This window comes from Marmota marmota, unplaced genomic scaffold, assembly GCF_001458135.2.
Source record: "Marmota marmota marmota unplaced genomic scaffold, marMar, whole genome shotgun sequence".
Taxonomy (NCBI): domain Eukaryota; kingdom Metazoa; phylum Chordata; class Mammalia; order Rodentia; family Sciuridae; genus Marmota; species Marmota marmota.
In genome coordinates, this window is record NW_026000051.1 from 7,671,143 (window position 1) to 7,693,715 (window position 22,573).

Here is a 22,573-nt window from a genome sequence, read left to right on the forward strand (position 1 = left end):
GGCAGGAGAGCCTGTCATCAGGAACCCCTTCATTAAAGGTGGTGACATCGCCTCACCCACACAAACAGGCCTGAAGTTGTGATGGTCAGAGAACCACAAAAATAACAGCTCTCACACTGATTCCTAAACAAGAGGAACTGGTGGTTCCAGGGCAGATAAGAATGACTTTACAAGATGAAAATGATCAGTGAGGGCACGCGGGTCTGGGGGGGCAGCAGAGTTGGCATTTTTTGGCCCTGCAAATAGCTGCCCATCTGCTCTCTGTCAGAATGTGTTAGGAGTGCATCTGGACTGCTGCCCCTGAGCCTCAGCTCCAGGCAGGTCATGTGGTCGTCTCCACGACAACTCCAGGAGCAGTGGAAACTGCTGTGCTCGGAGCCAGATGCTGCTCTGCACATGTGCTCTAATTAGATGGGGTTCCCTGCCTCCCCCACCTCGCCGCCCCTGCCAGCCACACACCGGCTTCTCCCTTTCCTCTAGCTCCTCCTCACATCCTCAGTCTGGCTGCCTGGCCCTCCACCCTGTTTGCTTCTTCCTCAAAATGTCCCTGTTGCTGCTCCACAGTAGAGTAATTCATGAACTAGAGACAGAGGACCCACCCTGACCCAGGCACCAAGCAGGAGATGCCAGGGTGAGGCAAATCCAGCACAGCCTGTACCCTCAAGGAGGCCATCTCTGCTGAAACTACCATTAATGCTATGGCAGAGGTGAGCCTAGGGGCTCAGAACCCAGAAGAGGGACACCCAGGCTAAGGCCTGGAGGAGGGTTCTGGAAGCGATTTGGGCAGCTGGCCCCAAATTAGACCTCAGAGGGTGAGGGGACTCCTCAGCCTGAGAAAGAAGAGAGCACAGCATGTGTAAAGACAGGAGATGACAGACCCTTTTAGAGAACTGAGGCCCACTCCATGTTATGGGGTAGCGTGGGTTGTTTGAGGCACAAGGAAATGTGCCCTCAAAACCCAGCAAAACCAGCTCCTCCCTGCTCTTTGCTTCCACCTGTCTCCTGTGTCTCCTGGGCACACAACTGGCTTCTCTTTACCACTCTGTAAAGTAGGTTTATTATACCCACTTTCACAGGATTATTTTAAGGAGTTAATTCATCTCCAAGTGCCTGCTCCTCCTTGGTGCTTGGCCATTATATCACACCTCCTCGTATGGCCTTCCTAGGATCCCACCCCTCCCAAACAGGTTAACCTCAGTCAGAGGTATTAGTTGAGGGTAGTAAGGTATAGAAGATTCCACCTGAGATGTGATGCCCAGCTGGAAAAGGGCATCTGAAAAAAGCCATGAAGGATATTGACCTCCATTAGCACCTGCCATGTGCTACTTGATGATGGCACCTTGACAAATGCTACATCATTGTAAACCTCAAATATGAAGTAAGGGATATTTCCAATGGACAGCTGAGGAAACTGAGGCTTGGAGAGGCTTGCTTCTAGCCATTTGCAGCTTTGGACTCACTCAGTCCCTGTGAGTCCCTAAGTCATACTAGCCCCCATAGACTCTGAATGCCTCATACTGGGGCTGTAACTGGAGTAAACAGAAAAGGATGTCTTCTTGTGGAAGGTCAGTTGCCATTTCTTGGAGTCTCCAGAAACCAGAGGAAAAAAACACATCTGGGCAATTGAGCATGCACAGTGTTCTGGGGTATCATGGGGAGAGCCTGGGCTATGGGTCAGATTGAACTGGCCTCAGATACCACTATAGTTCTTTTAGGTCTGTGGCCTTAAGCAGGTCACATCTCCTCCCTCCACAAGATGAGGGTGAGGAACCTCTCTGGGGTTATCACAGAGAGGCAGCCTGCAACAATATATAGTCACAAGAAAGGCTGCACAGAAGATTGCTATTGCTGTGGAGATTCCTATTGCTGTGGCTCAGAGCCATGGTCTCACCTCCACTACCCTGTCACCTGTCATGCACAGTAGTACATGCCACATACACTGAATTAGGGCTGACTGAAGTAGAATCTAACACCTGCTGTGAGCAGAGAACCTCCAAAACTGGGGATGGAAAACTGGGGTATTTTTTGTAGCCCTCTACTGGGAGTCAAGCCCTTAGCTAAGCACCTTGCATGAATCAGCTGTGACCCCCACAACCCTGTGAAACAGGAAGTCATGCCCCCTTTCACAAATGAGAAGAGGATTTAGGGATTTGCCCTGAGTTCCACATATGGTGGGTGGCAGAGCCTGCATTCCCCTCGCAGTTTCTTTTCTGTACACCATGGCACATTTCTCTGTGGAGGCCACGGCAGACCTCAGAGAGATCTCATCTAGGTCTAGAAACGACACGTGTTAATATTAGAAAGTATCATGACAATTTCCCAACCATCCCAATTTATAGAGGAAGAAGCTGAGGCCTAAGCAGGAAAATGAATCAAGGCCAAGTCAAGTGTTTGACCCTTCTCCTTGTGCTCTTTCCACTTTACAATGCTGCCATTTATTCATGACTAGAAACTTCCAGATGAAGCCTCCTGTGCATCACACCAGTGCCAGGCACTGGAGGCTCAACCCAGTCAAAGGACACTCGATGGGGAGGGGTGATATTAAATAAAGGAACCAGGGGATGAAGAGCCAAGCCCAATAACTCGGTATGTGGACACTGCTATGAAGGACCCTCCCAAGATTCATGTCACCACCAGTCCTTTCTTGACTCAGTTAGATGGTGGGGCTTTTGCCTTTGCAGACTAATCTGCGCTGCTTCAGCCTTATGCCATTTTTCCTTTTGATCTGAATCCCTTGTTCCTATTGCTATAATTAACATTGGCTGTCCTATTGATGGCTTTTCATGTTGACTTCTCTCTCCCAGTGATTTGCCAGGCCCTCAAACCTGTTCTCTGTGCAGTAGGCTTTCTTGGGACTGTGTGTTCATGCTTAGAACACTCAAACCTCATCTCTAGTTAGTTTGAGAAACCCTCTCTGAGACATTGGAATGCCATTTATTGTTAAAACCCAGAATCTGGCTCCCAGTGGCAGTGAGGTGACAGACACTGCCCACATGGCTGAGCCAGCAGGTGCTTGATATTAAATCTGGACATGTCCCATTTGGTTTCCATTCAAGGAGACAGGTTTGCTCTGCTGAAGCACCAGGACCATCCCCTCTCTCAAGTCAGCTCTGTCCTTGAGCCACCAATGTTCCATGGACATACCCAAAACTGAATCACATGCCCAAAGCATGCCATAGATGTGGCTACTACCATCATATCATATCAGTGAGAAAATAGGGCTCCAAGAGGTGAGGCAGCCACTGCTGGCTTGTTGTGGAGCCAAAACTCATACTCATTTCTCTGGAGCCCTCTCTCAGCATCACTGCCTCATAATCCATCTCTTTCGATGCTTCTAGAGCAGCTCCAGCTGGCAGTACATGTGTCAAACAGAATCTTATGATTATCTCTCTTAATGGAAGCGAAAGAACACTGGGCTGCATGAGCCCCAGGGCCAGATACTTTGCTTCAAATCTGGCTCTGCTATTGACCAGCTCTATAACCTCAGGTAGTTGATCTCACCTCTCAAAGCCTCGATTTCCTTATCTGTAAAATGGAAATCATCCTCATACCTACGTCCTGGGTTGCTGTGAAGAATAAGTGAGATAATGCATGGAAACCCACCTAGCACAGGGCAGGTGCTCAGCAAGCCGTAGCTGTTTTTAATCACTGCACCTGCTTTCCTCTAAGAGCCGATTCCCATCTGCATTTCTTAGGGGAAGAAAATCTTGAGCTAGTATGCATGAAGACCAACTTCATTGTGTCTCCTCGGTTTCCACGGGCCTCCCCACTCATCTTCGTTCCTGCGCTAATCAAAATTTCCTGACTTCTCCCTGTTTGTCTCGGTTAATGCGGAAGGAAGGGGCTGCTGGCACAGAGGAGCCAGGCGTGGGCCAATGTGCCTGTGATTTGAATGTCTTTACTATAATCTAGCGAGTGTGTGTGGGGGCTTCTGTCAATACTGGAGCTGTGGCCAGAATGGGCAAATACTGTCAGCCCGCCTGTCTCTGCCCCTGCAAATTATCCAAGTAGCTCTTGTCGGACACCCACATTTCCCCTAACTTAAATCATCCGAACAGCAAGCCGGCTTCAGGATGAGACATTGATTCTTTGTTTAGGGCTTATTATAGTGGCGGGGGCCCAGGCTAGGAGTCTGTCCCCAGCGTGCCTCAGCTACCACACAAATGCATCAGAAAGCTGTCTTGGTCCTGTCACCCCAAGTGTGACTTGACCCAGCCCAGCCAGGTTCAGTGGCCCTCCTTCCCAATCCACCTGGTGGTCCCAGTGTGTGCTGTGTTGTGCCTTAGGGTAGGACAGAGCTTGGACTGGGAGTCATTAGACCCATCAGCTCTGGGACCTTGAACCAAACGCTTCCCTGTAGGGGTGGCCTTTCCTCATCTAGGAGATGGGGATCATTTATGAAACTGTTCATTCTGTTGAGTTTGGGAAATGCAGGCTTTCTGGTATACAGAGCAAGGACTTAGCTTATGTGGGCTCCCTTCTTGCTGCACCTGGACTGCCTCTGGCTGACCCCAAGTTATTGCAGTGGAAACCTGCCTGCCTTCTCTCTTCCCTCCCTGTTCCTGCATTCTAATAAATAAGGCTTTGGACTCTCCAGGCCAGACACCATGCTAAGCCTTTTCTGTTCTCACTTGGAATCCACCGTGCCTCCTGGGCAGCCTCATCCTCCTGGCCCTGGGACTGGTGCTGAGTCCTGAACAGAGAATTTGGAGGTATTTAAACAAAACACAGACCGAATGGGACTGCTGGTGAAAAATTGGACCAAATCTGTGGCTTTCTTAATTTCTTTATTCTTGTTTAGAAAAAAAAAAATGACTGTTGATCAGTCTAGACTAGTCACTTTCCCTCTGGCAGTGGCTTTTAGCTTTGGCTACACTAGAGTCAGTTTTAAAAATGCAGCTCTGGCATGGGGGTTTTAAGCATCAGTGGCCATTCTAATGCATCGCCAAGGCTGAGAACAACTGACCTCCACTTGCCCATCCCTGTTTGATCCCCAGCAGTCTCATGAGGTAGGGAGTTTTTCCTGTGTATGATAAGGCTGAGGGTGGTCACTTGCCAAAGGAGATATACAAAAGCAGCAAGGGGCAGAGCTGGAGCTAGAGCCCAGATAGTGTCCCACTCCCCATCTGCCTCTCCTGGAGCAACAGAGAGCCCTTAGGGAGCTCATAGTATGCTGGGAACAACATGTCTTTGCCACAGGTGGTGTTTGTGTAGAAACATTGGGAGGCATTAGGTAAGGGTATCCCAAGGAGGCGATGAGAGGAAGCCTGGTGGGGGCATGGGGCAACACAGAATCTCTGAGGGAGGAGATGTGTGTGGATGAGATGGAAGGGTCATCAGCAAGGACAGGCAGCTAGGAGAGGCCATGGAGAGCCTTGAGAATCATGCTCAGGGATTTAGAAACCACACTTCTTTGGGCCACAGGTTGACCTGAAGCTCTTCTGCCCTACTGAGTCATGTGAATGTGGTCAATGGTCAGTGTATTAATGTACAGTAGTAAACTCTGACATCACTGTGGTTCAATAGGTAGTGTGATTTTAGAACAGGAATCAGAGAGATGGATCTGTAGTCAAGGTTGAGGCCTTATACATCTGAAAAATTAAACTGTGAGCTATGTTTCTGAGTCTTATTTTCTTTGGATCAAGTAGTAAGAGGTAACCTTAGAAGACAGCCCTACTGAGTCTCAGCCCTACTGAGTCTCAGCCCTACTGACTCATGAGTGGCTGCTCACTGAGTCCTAATACAGGATGGGAGAAAATAGCCCCCAGGGGGCTGGGATTGTGGCTCAGATTGTGGCAGAGTGCTTGCCTCACATGTGTGAGGCACTGGGTTCGATCCTCAGCACCACATAAAAATAAATAAATAAAAGTATTGTGTCCATCTACAACTAAAAATATATATATATATATATATATATATTAAAAAAAAATAGCCCCCAGGATGGCCTCACCAACCTTCAGCCTGTGCAATCACACAGGACCCAGACTCAGTTTAGTACTCTGCCATCACCATCTTAAAATTCTTAACACTTTTACCTTTGAACTTGTCTTTGTGAATGAAGTCCAGTGAGATGATGGAACATGGGCATAAGCAAGGGAGATAGGTGTGATGCCTGTCTTCCAAGGAGCCTGGCCATCCCAAGCTCATGATGTCATGATCTGTCATGGAGAAACCTGTTTATGGTCATCTGTTTTAATCTTCAAAGTGATCTGTGCATGATTGTCACAGATGAGAAAATACAAGTCAACTGAGATAACATAATTAGTACATTTATAGTCAGGGTTCTGGTGTCTTTTGACTCCAAGACACCTTCTCTCTCCACCATGTTGAGTCACCTTAAAGGATCAAATCAAAACAAAGTTTTAAGTTTTTATAAAGGTGCCTTTTTAAAAATGAAACCCAGCCCCTGGTGCCAGTGTCACACTGTGCTATAACTGTTTGTTCCCTGAACCAGGCAGGATTCTTTGACAATAGGAGGTTTCCTTTTTAACTTTTTATTATGAAAAATTTCAAACTTATGCAAAGTAAGCAAACCCCCATGCATACAACTTCCACAATTATAAGTGTTCTGTCATTTCTTTTAAGATTTAAAAAATGTTTAATTGTAAAATTTCTCATCTTAATCATTTTTAAATGTACAATTCAATGACATTAAGTACATTCAGATTGGTGTACAACCAGCTTCCTTTTATCTCCAGAACTTTTTCATCTTGCAAACCTGAAACTCTTTCCTACTAACTCCTCACTGCCCTGCACACTCTAAGTACGATGTACCAGTGGAATTATATGGTAGTTGTTTTGTTTTGTTTTGTTTTGTCTGACCTACTTTACTTAGCATAATATCTTTAAGGTTCATCCATGTTGTAGCATGTGACAGATTCCTCCATTTTAAAAAATTCTATTGTGTGTAAATACCATATTTTGTGTATCCATTCATCTGTAGGTGCACTGTGGGGTTTCTTTCATCTTCTGGCTATTGCTGCTATGGACAATATGCCCTGCCATTCTTGTGTCATATCTATTTTCATCCACTCCCCTTTCCTCATCCAGTTATTATTATTTATAAGAACTGTATTTTATTTATCTTTTTATTCCTCCTATACAGAACCTGGCACTTAGGAACTGCTTTTTAAATGTTTGGATGTATGTATGGATCTTCCAACATCGTTTTGTTTTTTTAATTTTAAGCAAGGTCTATAAAGAGGAAACTGACAGGTGTTTCTGCCCCCTGTCTCTAAGAATTTCACAGTAAAAATACATATAAATTTTTGATAAAAATTACATTTATAAAAGAAAATAACAATTTACTACTTTAAGTGTGGGTCAGCAGAACAAGGACAGTTGCTGAAGAAGCTCTTGGGAGGTGGCATTTTCATACCGGCACTGACAGTGCTGAGGATAAAGTCATTTATTTCTGGAATTCTCAAAAACCTTTGGAATCACCAACTTCACCTGTTAACAAAGACTCAACTCATTAGCGATGGAGTTTTTGATTGATTCCATATGTCAAGAAGATAATCCAAGAGTGAAACTTGTCTTTTTGTAACAAAGTCTTTGATAGGGTTGAGCAGCTGTGTTGCACTGTCCTTCGGGTCATGGATGAAAACTCCACTAATGCCATCTAAGCGCAAATGCTCACGGCCTGACTTCCAGGCATTAACATCACCACCAGCCAGTAGCCCCAGCATCTAGAGTGTCACCTAAGAAGACGAGAGGTTTAATCAATCTAGTAAGAGAACTAAATCAGCCCTTCTTGCAAGGAAGGGAATTGACGAGACACCTTGCCTCACTCCTCTGCACTGCAGGGGGTAAGCGTGGGGAGCGGCCATGCCAGTTGCAGGACAAGGATGGACAAGTAGGAAAATGGCACTGTGTCCTCACCTTGGACTTGTGACAGAAAGAGCCTTCGCAGCAGTTTACTTACTCCCTGAAGCAGCTTGTGTCTAAAAGACTGCACTATGTGTCCAGGAGAATATAGTGCATGAAGGGAGGTTCTACCTTTAAAAAGAACGTTCCTGGGTTGGGCATGGTTGTGCACACCTGTAATCCCAGCAACTCAGGAGCTGAGGCAGGAGGATGGCAAGCCTGAGGCAGCCAGCCTGGGCAATGTAGGATAAATCTCAGTGATTGAACACCTCAGGGTTTCAATCCCCAGTACCGGGGCAAGAGAGAGAGAGAGAGAGAGAGCACACCCCTGCTCTCCAGCAGATATCTGAGGGCAAACAGAACTGAGACTTCAGAGTAAAGCCACCTCTACTATCACCCATGTTTGTGATGGAGACCACTAAGAGTTAGACCCTAACTTTACCATTTCCAAGTCACCCAGGTTACCTCAGTTATTTCTGTAAATGTTGAGTGTGATTCCTGATTCACTGAAGTTCTCAAATTGGTAAACAGAACTGTGAAGTGTGTAGCACAGTGCCCCCAGAGCTTGCTATCAGATGACACACACTGTGATTCATGTCATTGTCTTAGAAAGGGAGTCACTTGAGGGGAACGAGGCCTCTGTGAGAACACTGAGCAGGACTGAGTGACTGCAACACAGAGACCTGAGTTTGGGAGGAGAGTCCAGGCAGACGGAATAGAACTGGTAAAAGCAAGGAAAAAAGTGGGAACAGATATGGCATATGATCAGAGCATAATTTGGCACAATAGGTATATGGGTAGCAGAGGCAAAGGGACATGTGGACTCAGGGAAAGAAAGGCAGGGTCAGCTTGGAAAGGGTCTGCTTGCCCAATTTAGGAGCACGTCCTTTCCTCCCCACGCAGAGTGCCTGAGATATGCCACATCTGTCATTACATGTGCAGTGTTGAGCAAGTATCATTCATGCCCTCGTGAAGCATCTCGTTTAGTAGAAAAGAACATGCATGAATCAGATCATCACACAGAGGTGACATCTGTGCAGTCCTACTCTCAAGTGGAATATTCACATGATCCAATTTGCATTTTAGAACTTACTCTGGCTAGAAAAATTGGAGTAGACAATAAGGAATGAGACAGGAGAGGGACATAGAGGTGAGCCAGCAATCCAGGCTTATGCCAGGGTGCTGGATGGCAAGCAGGGAATGAGCATGTGAGACTCTTCACAGGTGGATTGGAAGGACTTGGAAGTCTGATAGATCTGTGGTGGCCCCTAAGAATACTGAGAATACTGCTGATTAAGAAAGAAGGAAAAGCAGGTTGAGGTGTAGTTCTGATGGAATAATAATTAAGAGTGTGGGCCATTTTGAATTTGAAGTGCCAGTGCGTTCTCCAGGTGTGGACTGATGCGTGTAGATTTGGAGGTGTGGAAAGGTAACTGAACTGAAGATGTTTACCCGGAGTTGCCAGGATTCAAGTGATACTATGCCATGGATGAGATCATCTGGAGAGAGAATAGCCCTGCCATGGTCCCATGGGTGAGAAGCAGAACTTCCAAGCCACAAGAATGGAATTCCAGCTGGACTTCTGTTTATCATCAGTAGCTGGTCCTTTGGCTATTTGGCAAGGAAGATGGTAGTCCCTGCCAAAGTAATAAATGTTATGAACAGCTCTGTCTTTTTTTCCAGAGAACTAATTTTTTTTTCTCATACACAATACAAAGTTTGATTTGTTTTCCTTCTTGCTTTGACAGTCAGGGAGCTCAGAGCTAACTTTGTAACCTAATTTTAGAAATTGTATAGGACCTATGTACCCAGGCACCCTATTCCCAAATAAATACATTTTATATAATTATGTATTTCCCAACCCTGATTTTTCTTTGTAGTCTTGGGTGCTTACATAAAGTGCCTCGGGTCCTTTGTAAAAGTTGGTAGTGCATACTATATAAAAATACTCCTTCCCCTGACCCTCGCGTTCTTGGGTCATCCTCCAGCCTGTGCAGTGTTTGCCCAGTTGCTGAGACTAGTTGGCTAGTTGTCAACTAGACTGAATCAGGAGGAACTCTTGGAACTTAGAGAGCTAGACAGTAAATTTAACACTCACGTAACTCATTAAAAAAGGATGAAAGTGGAGCTTCAAACATCTCTGTGTTTGCCACCAAGTCTGTGAAGGGGTGGGGGCACCCTTAATTCAACTCAAGATGTAAAAGCCCGATCTTTCAGAATTGAGAATACACTGCTGAAATTAAAGACTTATCTGTGTAGATAAATACTCCACATGTGTTCAAAGAGAGATCGAGGTGTTGATGTACAGGATGGGATTTTTAAAGCATAGGGTACCATTTTCTTGACTTATAAAATGTAGTTTGGTGAAAGCAAACTTCTTTATCAAACAACTTAAGCACAAATTGACTTGATGGGGGGATAGATTTTATTTTTGATCATCTTGCTTTTTAAAATAATTAATTATTTTTAAATTTTAGGCTGGGCATGATGATGCATGCCTGTCATCCCAGCTTCTCAGAAGGTTGAGGCAGGAGAATGTGACTTTGAGGCCAGCGTGACCAACTTAGCAAGACACTGTCTCCAAAACAATTAAATAAAATAAAATGATAATTTGCTATAGGTAACAATCAGCATAAGTGGTTTTCAAACTATGTTCCACAGCTGGTGTCCTATGAACAACAAAGGTATGTGAGAGATGGGAGTAAGGAGAAGGCCACCAAGCAAGGAGAGCCCAACCGTGGCCCCCCTCCTTCCAGCCCCCAGCACAGCAGCTCAATTCTGCCTTATGTAACAGGCTTTTTCTGCCTGAGTATCTATCTGAATATAATGTTCTGCTCCTAAAACTGGAAATAAACCAAAAAAAAAAAAAAAAGTATGGAAATCATCATAATGGAAGACATATTCTCACTAACTTTCTATTGAGATGTGACTGTCACTAATACAGAAGGGGAGGAATGGGGGCTTTGGAATCTGACCCTGAGTTCCCGCTGTACCTCCTCATCTTCTGTGATTGGGGGTTGGCCCTTTCTTGAAATAGTGTTCCCACCCCTAGACTAGAATGACTTGCATAATAATGACGACTTCACTAATGAAAATTAGGTAAATGAGCAGATGTGAAAGTGGCCAGAAGGAGGGTAAGCACTGATTCCTCTCCCTTCAAGCCTCCAACCCTCCTGTCCCTTCTTCTTTTCCCAGGAGGAACCCATCACCTTCTGTGAAGAAGCCTTCGTTTCCCACTATCGCTCTGGAGCCATGAGGCAGTTCCTGCAGAATGCCACACAGCTGCAGCTCTTCAAGCAGGTGCCCAGCTTCCCTGGGGGCCTGCATTTGGCCCAGCAGGGATTTCTGCAGCTGCCTTCACACGAGCCCTGAGACTGAGCAAGGAGGGGACCCAAACCTGTAGGCCCAGGGGAGGGTGACTGGATGAAGAGGGTGGCCAGCCATCAGACAGTCCCTTAGCAAACATGATGGGAGGTTTTCTAAGTTTCATAAATGTGTCACCAGGTTCGTAGAAAACTCAGTGTTGAAGGGCCTTTCCTATATTGGAAAGCATGGCTGTTCTTTGGGCATGCACCGAGGTCCCCAACTGGATGGTTTTTCCTGTTTCTGTAGACAAGCTGTTGTGCTTTTGCTTTTCCTCTAGTTTATTGATGGTCGATTAGACCTTCTCAATTCTGGCGAGGGTTTCAGTGATGTTTTTGAAGAGGAAATCAACATGGGCGAGTATGCAGGTGAGAAGCCTCCTTTTCTTTCTGGGTTATGGATGCTGTAGACCAAGGTGTTCTTGCCACAGATGGGCATGAACTTCATTTCTCCATAGTTAGGGGTTGGGAGGAGACTGGTTGCAACCTTGGCCTTAATACAGCTGGAGAATTCCTCTTCAGTTTTCATGAGATGCACATAGGCCCATATGAACCCTCTGCTTAGGAGTTAGCTGTTTCTGCTGGGTAGAGGCTACTTAAAATGTAGTGGCCTGTATGATGCAGGGAAAGCACATAAGATATTGAATTAGGGGACTTGGGTTCAAATCAGAACCCTGCCTCCTTGCCAGCTGCTTGTTTACACACTGAGAGCAACACACTGAGTTAGGCCCTTTCTTTACTACCCAACTAAAAGCTCCTTGAGGGCAGAATTGGGTTTACACACTGAGAGCAACAGTGCATACCCCACAAGATTCCCGAGGAGTTGGGATCAGAGCAGGGTGTAGTCACCCAGGATAGTCCTCAGCATAGGGTCAGTGCTCAGTGACTGTTTCTTTAAAATGCAAAAGTCATTGCTTGATTCACGGTCTCTTTAAAACTGGGGGATTGTCTTTAATTTTTCAGGGATGGCATCTGAAGCCCAGAGAGATTCTAGTGGTTGACCCTACCTCCTGAATCCCAACCTGGCCTTCTTCCTAGGTCCAGTGAGGGGGCTCAGTCTTTGGCAGCAAGAATAATAACTTATAGACTTAGTCTTTGGATATAAAATAATAATACTTATACTGCCAGCCCCTCTTATTGCTGGACATATCTAGTCTGAATCATTCAATAACTCGAGCAGTGTACAATCCCACAAAGCCAGGCATGGCTTCCACCTGTGGGTATTACAGGGCCTAGCAGCCTGTGCTGCACGGGGAACACAGTTGATTAATAAAACCAGTATGGCAGCTGCAGTCACTAATGGCAGATTGTTGACAAGCATTTCCTGAACCCCTGTGTCCAGAGTTGGTAAATAATGGAGGACCCAATTCTGCCTTCAAGGAGCTTTTAGTTGGGTAGTAAAGAAAGAGGCCTAACTAAAGACAGATAAAAATTAAATGAGTGCAGGTAAAGGAGTAGAAACAGGTTTTTGTGCAGCTGGACTAGGACTCTCACTGCATACTGTGGGAGCTTCCCAAGAGGACAGGGTTTGAGTTGGCTTCTCACCATAGGATATCAGTTCCAAAGAGAAGTTGGGTTTCGTGTGTGACTAAACTAAGTTCAGTCATTCAGAGCTTCTAATAGAGCTGTCTCCTCATTAGACCTCCTTAACCCATCAGATGAAATAAGCAGAGTTCACCCACAATGCCTCCTTTTTCTTTTTCTGTCACTAATCAAGTGTACTAAGGGCTGAGTATGTGTCTAGAGGGTCCCTACATGGAGACACACAGCTCTGGTGGTTCCTACTCTGGCATGGGTCATACTACATCTAACAATTAGGACTTATAAGTGGGTATTACCTGTACTAGAGGGCTCTTCAGAGGAAGAGGGGGAGGCTTCTGGAGAAAATGATATTTCAACTGGTTGTTGAGCTGACTTAGGCAGAGAGAATAAGAAATGGTAGCCAGGCACAGGAACATCATTTGCCAGTGCTGAAGGACTGAGAGAGAGACTACTGTTTGGGAGCCCTAGGTGGTATTTTGTGTTGGAGCAGAGGCAGTACAGAGCATAAGCACAGGACAGAGTTGCAGAGAGTGGGGAGGCCAAGTCAAGAGACGAGGGGAGAAGGGCAGGGTTGCTCTGGAGACTGACCTCGCTCCAGTAGGCAGTGGGGAGGCTTTTGAGGGTCTGTAGTCAGGGCACTGATATGAACAGCTCTCTATTTGAGCAAGAAAGCTGTGACCATGACTCACTACTGCCTTCTTCATGGAGTGGGACATGGAGTCTCCAGGTGGTTCTCTAGACTTTGAACTTTCCAAGTCCTGCATGCTGAAAGCAATTTAAAGAACTCTTTAAATCACAGTCTCTCTGATTCTCTTTTCCCAGGCAGCGATAAACTATACCATCAGTGGCTCTCTACCGTCCGGGTAAGTATGCCCCATTCAGAGCCACATGGCTTCCTCCTTGGCCTTCTGGCAGCCCTCTGCCTCCCTGGCTACCCACAAAGCTTCTGTGAGGCCCAGAGCACCCCATTCTTCCCACCAGAAGTTGCTTTTGTCTTAAAACTAGGCTATTCTGTCCAAGGGCTCTCTTGTTGGGGCAGAGGGAGGTAGGAGAGAGTCTTCCCTTCAAGAAGCCAGCCAAAGGCTGTTGAATTGAATTTTGTCATCCTAGAATGTTTCTGGGAGTCTCCTTCTAGGGCCAGTGCTATTGTCACAATCATGGGGCAACCAAAAATATGACCCTCTTGCTGTTCTGCAGTATTTTCCACAGCAAAGCCTCCTGGGAAGATGAAAAATACATCCCTGATTTTTTCTTCTCCTCACTGTTGTTATAGTGTTACAGTTTCTTATTGTGTCAGGAGCCAGGTGGTTAGGATTTCCAGAACCTCTACAGGATTCAAATCTTGCCTAACCTTTCCATCCGTTTACATTTGAGTATGTACTGAAGGCCTACTCAGTGCCAGGCAACAGCTGTGTCTTGGGGATACAGAGGGGAGCAGGACACAGGCCCTTCCCTGGGGGAGTGCCCCCATCTTGTTGAGGAGGCAGGCACGTAAACAAGCAGCTCCAACATAATGTGATAAGTGTTCTCTCCTGCTTCAGGGCCAAGTGCACCACTGCCAAGGCAGGTCCCTTGGAAGTGGCTGCATTTGGCCAAGAGTGAGCAGCAATTCCTCAATGAAAGCCTTCCTTTGTCCTTCTTGTATGGCCAAACACAGCACTTGGCATATCTGAGGTGAGCAATAAGGACTTGCTGATTGATTGATAAAGGGGGTTTCAATACTCCAAACATCCATTTAAATAGGAATTTTGGAAGGCAGTATGGAATAAATGAGTGGGTGAGAATTTGCTATTGTCGATGTAGAGCGCTTTCTGGGTCAAATTGTGATGTTTTTAATTAAAGTCCAAAATTTTTAATGTGAGCAGTAACCAAAAATTGTACTAAATGTTAAGTCAATAATTACATTACTGTCTTATTTGGTTATATACCCACTGGTTCCAGTCTCTCCATTCGAATCAGTTAGATTAACTTTCCAAACCACCACAAATCAGATTATATGATACATTTGATTAAAAACTCTCCAGAGCTTTGACCCCTTAGCCAGACATTCCCAGCTTCTCATGAGCTGTCCCCATAAGGCCCCCCAGCCTGGCTCTGCTCTTCCTGAGATACAGTCCATACCTGCATACAGCATAGTCACTGCCTGTCACTCCTACAATATGGCGCCACTTTTTGGCTTCTGCACTTTTTTCTGTGCTACTTCCTATCTCAAGAATGTTCTTATCCTCCTGCTTCCTCCCTACTCGTCCTTCATGGGCCAGGTCAAATGTATTTTGATCTGCAGCCTTCCCTGACCTTCCCTGTCTCTGTGCTCCCTGTATGCAGTCATTACAGCTCTCATCACCTGACGCTTCAGCTCTTTGCCCCAGCATGCCTTGCCCTCCCCAGACTGCACATCTTTGAGATAGAGACCAGGTGTCCCTTGGCTCAAGGCCCTCAGAGCCTAACACAGTGGGACCTCACCACACCTGTAGGGATGAGACTAAAGAACAGGCTTATGGATAGCTCTGGAAACATGGCCCACTCCCTAAAGATGATGAACAAGACATTGGTGTGGTAGATTTGTACTAAAGCCATGGTTAACATTATGGCCGTTCATTCTTTCCTTCTCTAAAGATTTATGTGTTAAGGAAGGCAGCCTACCAGAAGTATTTTAAAAAACAGTAACACAGAAAACTCAGGTGAGGAAAGGAAGTTGCCTGGGTGAGGGCATTATATTTCCCAATGGTCCTGGTTGATCAGGACCCCATTTTCTGCCCCAGCTTGGTGTCAGCTGGAGAATTCACAGCCATGAAACTTACCTAAATGCAGTAACTAGAAAGCTTTGAAAAGCTGCCAGACTATGAGAAAAACCTTACCTGAGAGAGCCTGGGACAGGAAACAAGTGCAGATTAGAACACTGAGCCTAACGCCCCCCTCAACTAGCTATCACAGTCCTCATTGCACATACACACACCCAGAGCAATTCTGCCATAACCCTATGACTGCCCCTGACGGTAACCATCTGGGCCTGTTTCTCTACTTACATCCCATGCCCTTAAAATGTTGCCTGACTTGATTAAAGAGAAGAGGACTTTGTTGGTGTTGGCCTACTCTATCTTCAGCCCACATTGCTGATTGGTGTTTTTATTATAGAAAGGAAGTGGAGCAATCCTGAACACTGTAAAAACAAAAGCCAACCCAGCCATGAAGACCGTCTACAAGTTCGTAAGTACAGGTGTTAGTCTCAGGATCCAGGCAGATCAGTTCCTTAGCATGACCAGACTCTTAAATACACCTAGTCCCCTATTATAGATCAACTTGGGAGCTGCTGTGCTATTTCCTAATGACATTAATGCTCTGATAATTATTTAGCATTGTTTTTCTTATGACTAGGTCAGTGATCTTTCTAATTTAAAGTATGGCTGGTCACAGTCACTGCAATAGAGAAATGGGAGGCTACTGGTTTTAGCTTTTAAATTATGGACTGATAGCTAAAATTCAGACTGCTCCATGTATCCCTGAGACCCAGAGGCATGGTTGGTCTATTAAGTGTCCTAACATACCTTTCCTATTTGTGTCCTCATTATTATGTCAAAATGAAGCAGCTCCTTTGCAGGTTACTGAAGAGTGTGGCGGGAATACCCCCTAATTTTTGTCCCAATTCTTCATCATCTCTCTCATCACTGCCCTATAGGAAATGCATTATTTGTGAGACTCGTGCCCACAGCAGAATGAAAATAGGAGAACCCATCAGTTCCTGGTGCTCCATCTTTTACAAGCCTCAAGTATTTTTTCTTGTGATTTCTCTTGCTTGCTAATTTGACCCTGAGCCACTAAAATGGGGTGGTTTTGAGTTAGTTTTGTTTTTAATTATGGTAGTCCTTTCTGTGCTTAAATTGTAGCTCTTATAACAGGGTAGGTAGCTGTCAACACTACCAAACGGGTCTAAAATGGCATAAAGTAAAAGCAAGTGGTGTCCACAGAAATGAGACCTAGGAAATGGCATCATGGAAACCCAGTAGTGTGTCTGTTTTGGCCATTCAGCCTGGGCAGAAAATTGGCCCTGAGGCCCTACCATAGTGGAATAGAATGGATATTTTGATTCTTAAGCAGCCAGTGAAGCTGCCCTTCTACTCTTACTGGTAGATGTTACCAAGCTGCTGAGACAAATAATTAGAGAGCGCCCAAGAAGGGCTTGAGAAGGGGGGGGAAAAATGTGTGCCATCAAAATGTAGAAAATACAATCTCTGCAACCCCTTTAGGGGACTTTTTTTTCTTAACCTTTTACTATTGTATTTGTTTTCATAGCCATTATGTTTTCGACTTGATGATCCCATTTTTCCTTCCTTTTTCTAGTAATCAGAGAAGGTGATTCGCGATGGACTGAAATCAAGCATAGTCCCTGCTGGAAACAGAAAGGGAATCTTAACTTAAATTAATTTTTCATGCAGGCAAAAGATCATGCAAAAATGGGAATAAAAGAGGTGAAAAACCGCTTGAAGCAAAAGGTACTTGAAGTTCTTATTCAAAATGTATAAGCACCGTGTATGAAATGCGTGGCCACAAAAAAGTAGGATGTGATCAATAGAGGGCTGTTTGATACAGTGTTGTTAGCACACTTCAAAATGCATTACCAGCTGTCCGGGAGTTTTCACACTGTTATAAATATTCACAGACAAAAAACTGTCTTCAAATAACATTAAGACTCTGGCATAAACCCACAAAGGCGAGCAAGTTCAGCGTTACCACTATTGGTCTGTCCCCTCCCTGCCCCACCAGGCCTGGAGTTCACAGATACCCTTAGAAATTAGCTCAGACACATCCCAGCACCACTCCCTTCCTCCAGCTGCCCTCTGCCCCTATGCTTGTCATAATCCAAACCAAGAAATCCCTAGGGAAGAACCGCCCTGGACCCATGGTGCACATGGCCACCGTGCAGACACATGCAAAGGGGAGCTGGAGGAGGGTGCTGCAGACTCTCCCATCATGGTGTAAATGAGAGGATCCCAGCAGTGTGTTTGAGACTCTGCACAGGGAAACAGTGGCTCTGATTGTCTTCTTGGACCATCATTAAGATTATATGAAGTCACACTGGCCATTCCCAGCGCAGATTCTGCCAACCTGAATCTCTAGACATTACGTGAGGCTACTATGACTAGGAGAGGATTTTCACATGATTGTAACGTGATTATTATTGCCACCCTTTGTTAAGTACTTGTTAAGGATGGCCCAGGCCAGGAGCTCTCGCATTTAATCCTTAGAACAACCCTGTGTGGTATTATCCCATTTCATGAGCAAAGAGATTGTGGTTCAGAGGTGAAGTCATTTGCCCAAGGCCACACTGTGGAAGCCTAGCAGAAATGGGATTGGATTCCAAATTCATCGGCTACCAGCTTCTGTGCACTTGCTATAGTGCTTCACACTACCTTCCTAAAACAAGTGTTTGGTTTTCCAAATGATAGCTGGGGTTATTTACTTCATTATCTCTAAGTCCCAAATGTATCACTCTTAACAAGGGCCTTTGTCTGTCTTGGCAGTTTTTTTAAAAAATTGAAAGCAGTTTCAATTTTATGAAGTCAGAAAGGACCTCTAATTAACTTGAAATAGTCGAAGGAATTGATTCCCTTCTTTTAATTGGAAAATAATTTGCTCCAACTAAGCATTTAAATTCTTAGTTTCAGCTGACAATGAATTCTTAACAGCTGAGATTCACCTCCTGCAATACAAGCCCTGTACTGTGAACCCAGATAGCCCTTGACTAGCCTGCCAGGGGCTGGCAGGTGGGATTCTTCACCTGGATGGTGTTTGAGTCACTAAATATACCTCTTCATCTCCTATCCCAGTGGCATGCATCCAAGTGGCAGAGAGGGGGCTTCTCCTCTTCTGTGTCTTCTGTGTCTCTTCAGGGGAGAAATATCACCTGAAGTAAGCAAAGACAGGGGTCCCTCCTCAAACCCCACACAGATGTGGCGCATGATTCCCACTTCCTGTCTGCAGACCATGAAGCTGGAGGCATCACCTTACCTTCCTACTAGAGTGTGCAGGCATCTGGCCTCCAGAAAACCCCCTTTCTATGAAAGGTACCCTTTCTGGAAAAAAAAAAAAAAACCGGTAAAGCCCAGCTTTTTTAATGTGTTTGTTCAAAGTTCATTTAAACAATCTAGATTATGTTCTTTCCATGCCACCTCCCATTCTGTTCCTTGATGGTGTCTAAGCCGATTTTCCCCTCCCCTTCTCTTCCCCCTGCCAGTCTTTTCAAGAATAGCTTCAGGAGATAATGTTCTATAGAGAGTGTCAGTGTATTTCAGGTGACACAAGCGGTGAAGGCATTTTATAGAAATGTGGCTTGTCACCATTGGACTGTTGACAGATCTATTAGTGCACCCTTTTCAATTTTCACTTTTCCCCCCTTTGGTCGTACAGATTTCCACAGACTTGATATTTTGCAGTTGTTCTTGGAAGAGCTGTTTTGTAATTGAAACTCTAGCATTGTTCAGTACATGCAGGCCCCGGGTCTCCAGTGCTCTCCAACTCCCTTTCTTGAGCTAATTTAGGATTTGGCTTCGCCTGACCTCTCTCACTGCAGTGGAAAATATTTCCTTGACTTTTTTCTTCCCCTCCCTTCCACCCTCTCCCCTTTACACAGAACCTATCTATGTGGCTCCCCAGAAGCATCTAATACAGACATCTCAAGTTTGGTTTCTGCTCTGAAATTGAGGCAGTTCCCAATAAAGATCCAATTTTCAAATGTACTGGGTTGCCACCTCACCTCCTCTAACTCTGCATAGCAATGGTGACCTCGCAGATATAATCAAGAACCCAGTCTTGCCCTCTTTGCTCTTGCCTTGGGTTTGAATTGCAAATAGAAAATGTGGTGCTGACCTGTGGAGAGGTCATCACGGTGTGTGGAGGGTCCATCTCTAATGTGACTGAGCAGGGCCCCTTCTCCGTCCCTTGTTCATTTGTGCTGCAGATTTTCAAAGCATCTGAAAGAGGAGCTTTCAGGATATCTGTGACCATTGGCAAATAATTGTTCATAGATCCTATAGCATGGCTTTATTCCACACCTGCTCTGCTTCTGCCCAGCAACAAAAAAAGAAAGATGGAGAACATATTTCTCTGGATAAATGGAGCAAGGTGGTCAAGTTCTGCTCCAGTTTGGCCTCCTTTGAAATCTGACTTGCTCAAAATTAGGAAGAAGAAATGGCAAGGATGCGATGCAGCTATCACTTCCTAGGGGAGAACATGGTGCCTCCATGGAGAGTGTGGCCCTGCCAAACCCGCTCTGCAGAAGAATGTCAACAAATTGCCTTCCACTGCGGCACCGAGCCATGCTGGCATGAGGGGGCCCTGTTTTAAGTGATAGCCACATAACCTTCCCTCACCTGCAGGAAACATTCAAATACATAAGGATGTCTTTCTGTGCCTACTGAGGAATCCCTAAAATTTTTATCTTTTTTCTTTAGTATCCGAATATGTAACCAAATGGGCCCATTTCACAGCCCTTTGTATAGTTTCTAAATCCCTGATCTTTTAAAGACAAGTCAAGCTTGTTTAGAGTCTCCGTGATTGAAAGGAGCAAATTCACAGTTGGCTTGAATTTCTGGCCAAACATTTCTGAGCACAGTGAAGGGAGTGAGCCAGCACATGAGGGGCAAGGAGAGCCAGGTAGACTCTCATAGCACAGACATTTTCACACCTTATCATACGACTGTCAGCTCCCTGTCTCCAGACACATTAAAATACGCTGCAGCCTCAATCACACAGACTCCAACTTTGGCTACTAGTTTGATATCAATATTCATATTTTAATTTACATTTGGTGTGGTGGGAGGTAGGCTGGGAAAAGGAGGACGCAGCATGAATCTCAAAGTAGAGAAGGTAGCACTCCCATCAGCAAACTAAGTCAGACACAATACTGCTGCAGCCTCACACCTAGGGTGCCTTTAAACTCCTCCAGACAGAAATGTGGCATTTGAGCTTCTGAGGCAGAAAAGCCAGTTCAAAGCTGGAACATTAACTGTGTGGCCTTGGGTGAGTTACTAGACCTCTCTTAACCTAGTTTTCCTCATCCATAAACTGGGGGAAATACCAATTTTTGTTGGGTTGTCAAAAGGATTAGAAGAGATAATGTGTTTAAACAGCAGCACTTAGTAGCCCCTCCACAGATGAGAGTAGTGATTCTGAGTGTTTTCTTATATCTCACATCTGGAATAGCTGGTCTGCCCAAATACCCACATGCACACATCCTGATAAATAGCTTCATGTTGCTCATGCCACCATTAGAGCAAGGTGTCTAGAACAGCTCTGAGGGAGCCCTCCCTTGGTTATGACCTTCCCAACCTTGCAAACCTCCCACCTCATTGCCCAACAGGGAGAAGGACGCATCAGCCATTCCATATGAAGGCTCTGCTCTCCACCTTCTGTCCCTCCTGTCCACCTCAGCTCCTCCAAGGCCACACAGACCCCTGCTGTCCTTGTAGATCCTGAGAGTCTGAGTTGCTGCCTCCCTGACTGCTCATGGAGGTCCCAGGACATCTTAGACCCCTTCTTGCCTATCTTCTCTGAAAAGGTGGAGGTTAGCTCTGACCGACTGTTTATCGCACAAAACGCTTAGGGAAGATAATAGGAATAGAATTATATTCCGCCTCTACTGAGGGATGAGGTGTGGTAGAGCCCCCGTGCTCAGAGCCTCAGGGCTCCTGAGAGAGATTTGCCACCCTGCAGTGGCCTCTGATCTGCAGCTCTGTCTAGTGTCTTCCTTTTGTGTGACCCTTCAGGAAGGAATAGGCTTACCCTTCCCATCAGCCTCTTGCTTTTGCTTTTTAAAAATGACATTTAGAAGGTCAGTTTTTCCCTGTTTGCAAACAAAATACATGTTTATTGAAGAAAATTCAACAAATCAGAGAAGCAAAAAAAAAAATGATCTCATTTCATAGCCTACATTTTCACTTAGTACATCCTGAGCATATCCCAGGCCACTATATATTTCTTCCATTTGTCATTGTTTTAAAGGGCTCCAAAAATTTTATCTGCTGGGCACCTAAGTTCCAATTTTTTAGGCAAATATTCTCATAAGACTGTGCAGCAATTTTATTCTTTAATTAGGATAAGTGTCTAAAAATGAAATTGGTGGGCCAAAGGACATGTGCATCTTTTAGGTCTTTTGTATAAATTGCCAGTTTGCATTCCCACCAGAAGGGGATGAGAACCTACTGCCCAGGTCCTCTGCGGCAGCCAGTGAGTTCTTAGACTACAGCTTCCTCGGTCGTGGGTGGACGTTGCTGCTGCCCGGGCCTCCACTCCGCGCAGATCTTCTGCTGGTAGGTGCAGCAGAGGCTGCACACTGTTCCTGTTTTTTTCTTGACACAGCTCCTCCTGCTCTGCTCCCTGTGGCATCATAGGAGGAAGCCAGTTGTCCTTAGGTGGAGGAAGCAGTTGTCCTTAGGTGGAAGAAACAGTGACAAAGTGAAAAAAATCAGTGAGCCACAACCTTCATAAGAAATGAAATTCACAAGAAATTTTATGGCTCTGAATCTTCCAAGTAAAATGAATGTACAGCACTGCTTTTTAATACCCAGGCACATTTGTATATTGCACACATTTGCCTTCCAAATGTTCAGCTAAACTTTATAAAGATTTACTACAGAGTGAGTGCTAGATTTAAGAGAATCCAGGATAGAGAACCCAAACCCTAAGAACTCACCGTCTGTGGGGAATCACAGGTAGCGTAGGGTGTGGTGGATTATGATCAGTTTAGAGCTGGGGTGTAGCTTGGTCATTGAGTACTTGCCTAGCATGTGAGAGGAACAGGTTTTGAT

The 22,573-nt window shown here is 45.3% G+C and overlaps 1 protein-coding gene across 21 annotated transcripts in view; it reads left to right on the top strand.

Moving 5' to 3' along the window:
- Positions 1 to 22,573, top strand: part of Dennd1a (DENN domain containing 1A) — a 462,364-nt gene that overhangs the window by 383,761 nt on the left and 56,030 nt on the right. For 20 of the 21 annotated variants that reach the window (XM_048813081.1, XM_048813091.1, XM_048813093.1 and 17 more), the window contains 5 exons: positions 11,062 to 11,166; positions 11,510 to 11,597; positions 13,593 to 13,633; positions 15,906 to 15,977; positions 17,204 to 17,260. In XM_048813081.1, the coding sequence (XP_048669038.1) occupies positions 11,062 to 11,166; positions 11,510 to 11,597; positions 13,593 to 13,633; positions 15,906 to 15,977; positions 17,204 to 17,260 (363 nt within the window). The other variant, XM_048813100.1, reaches the window with a different exon arrangement.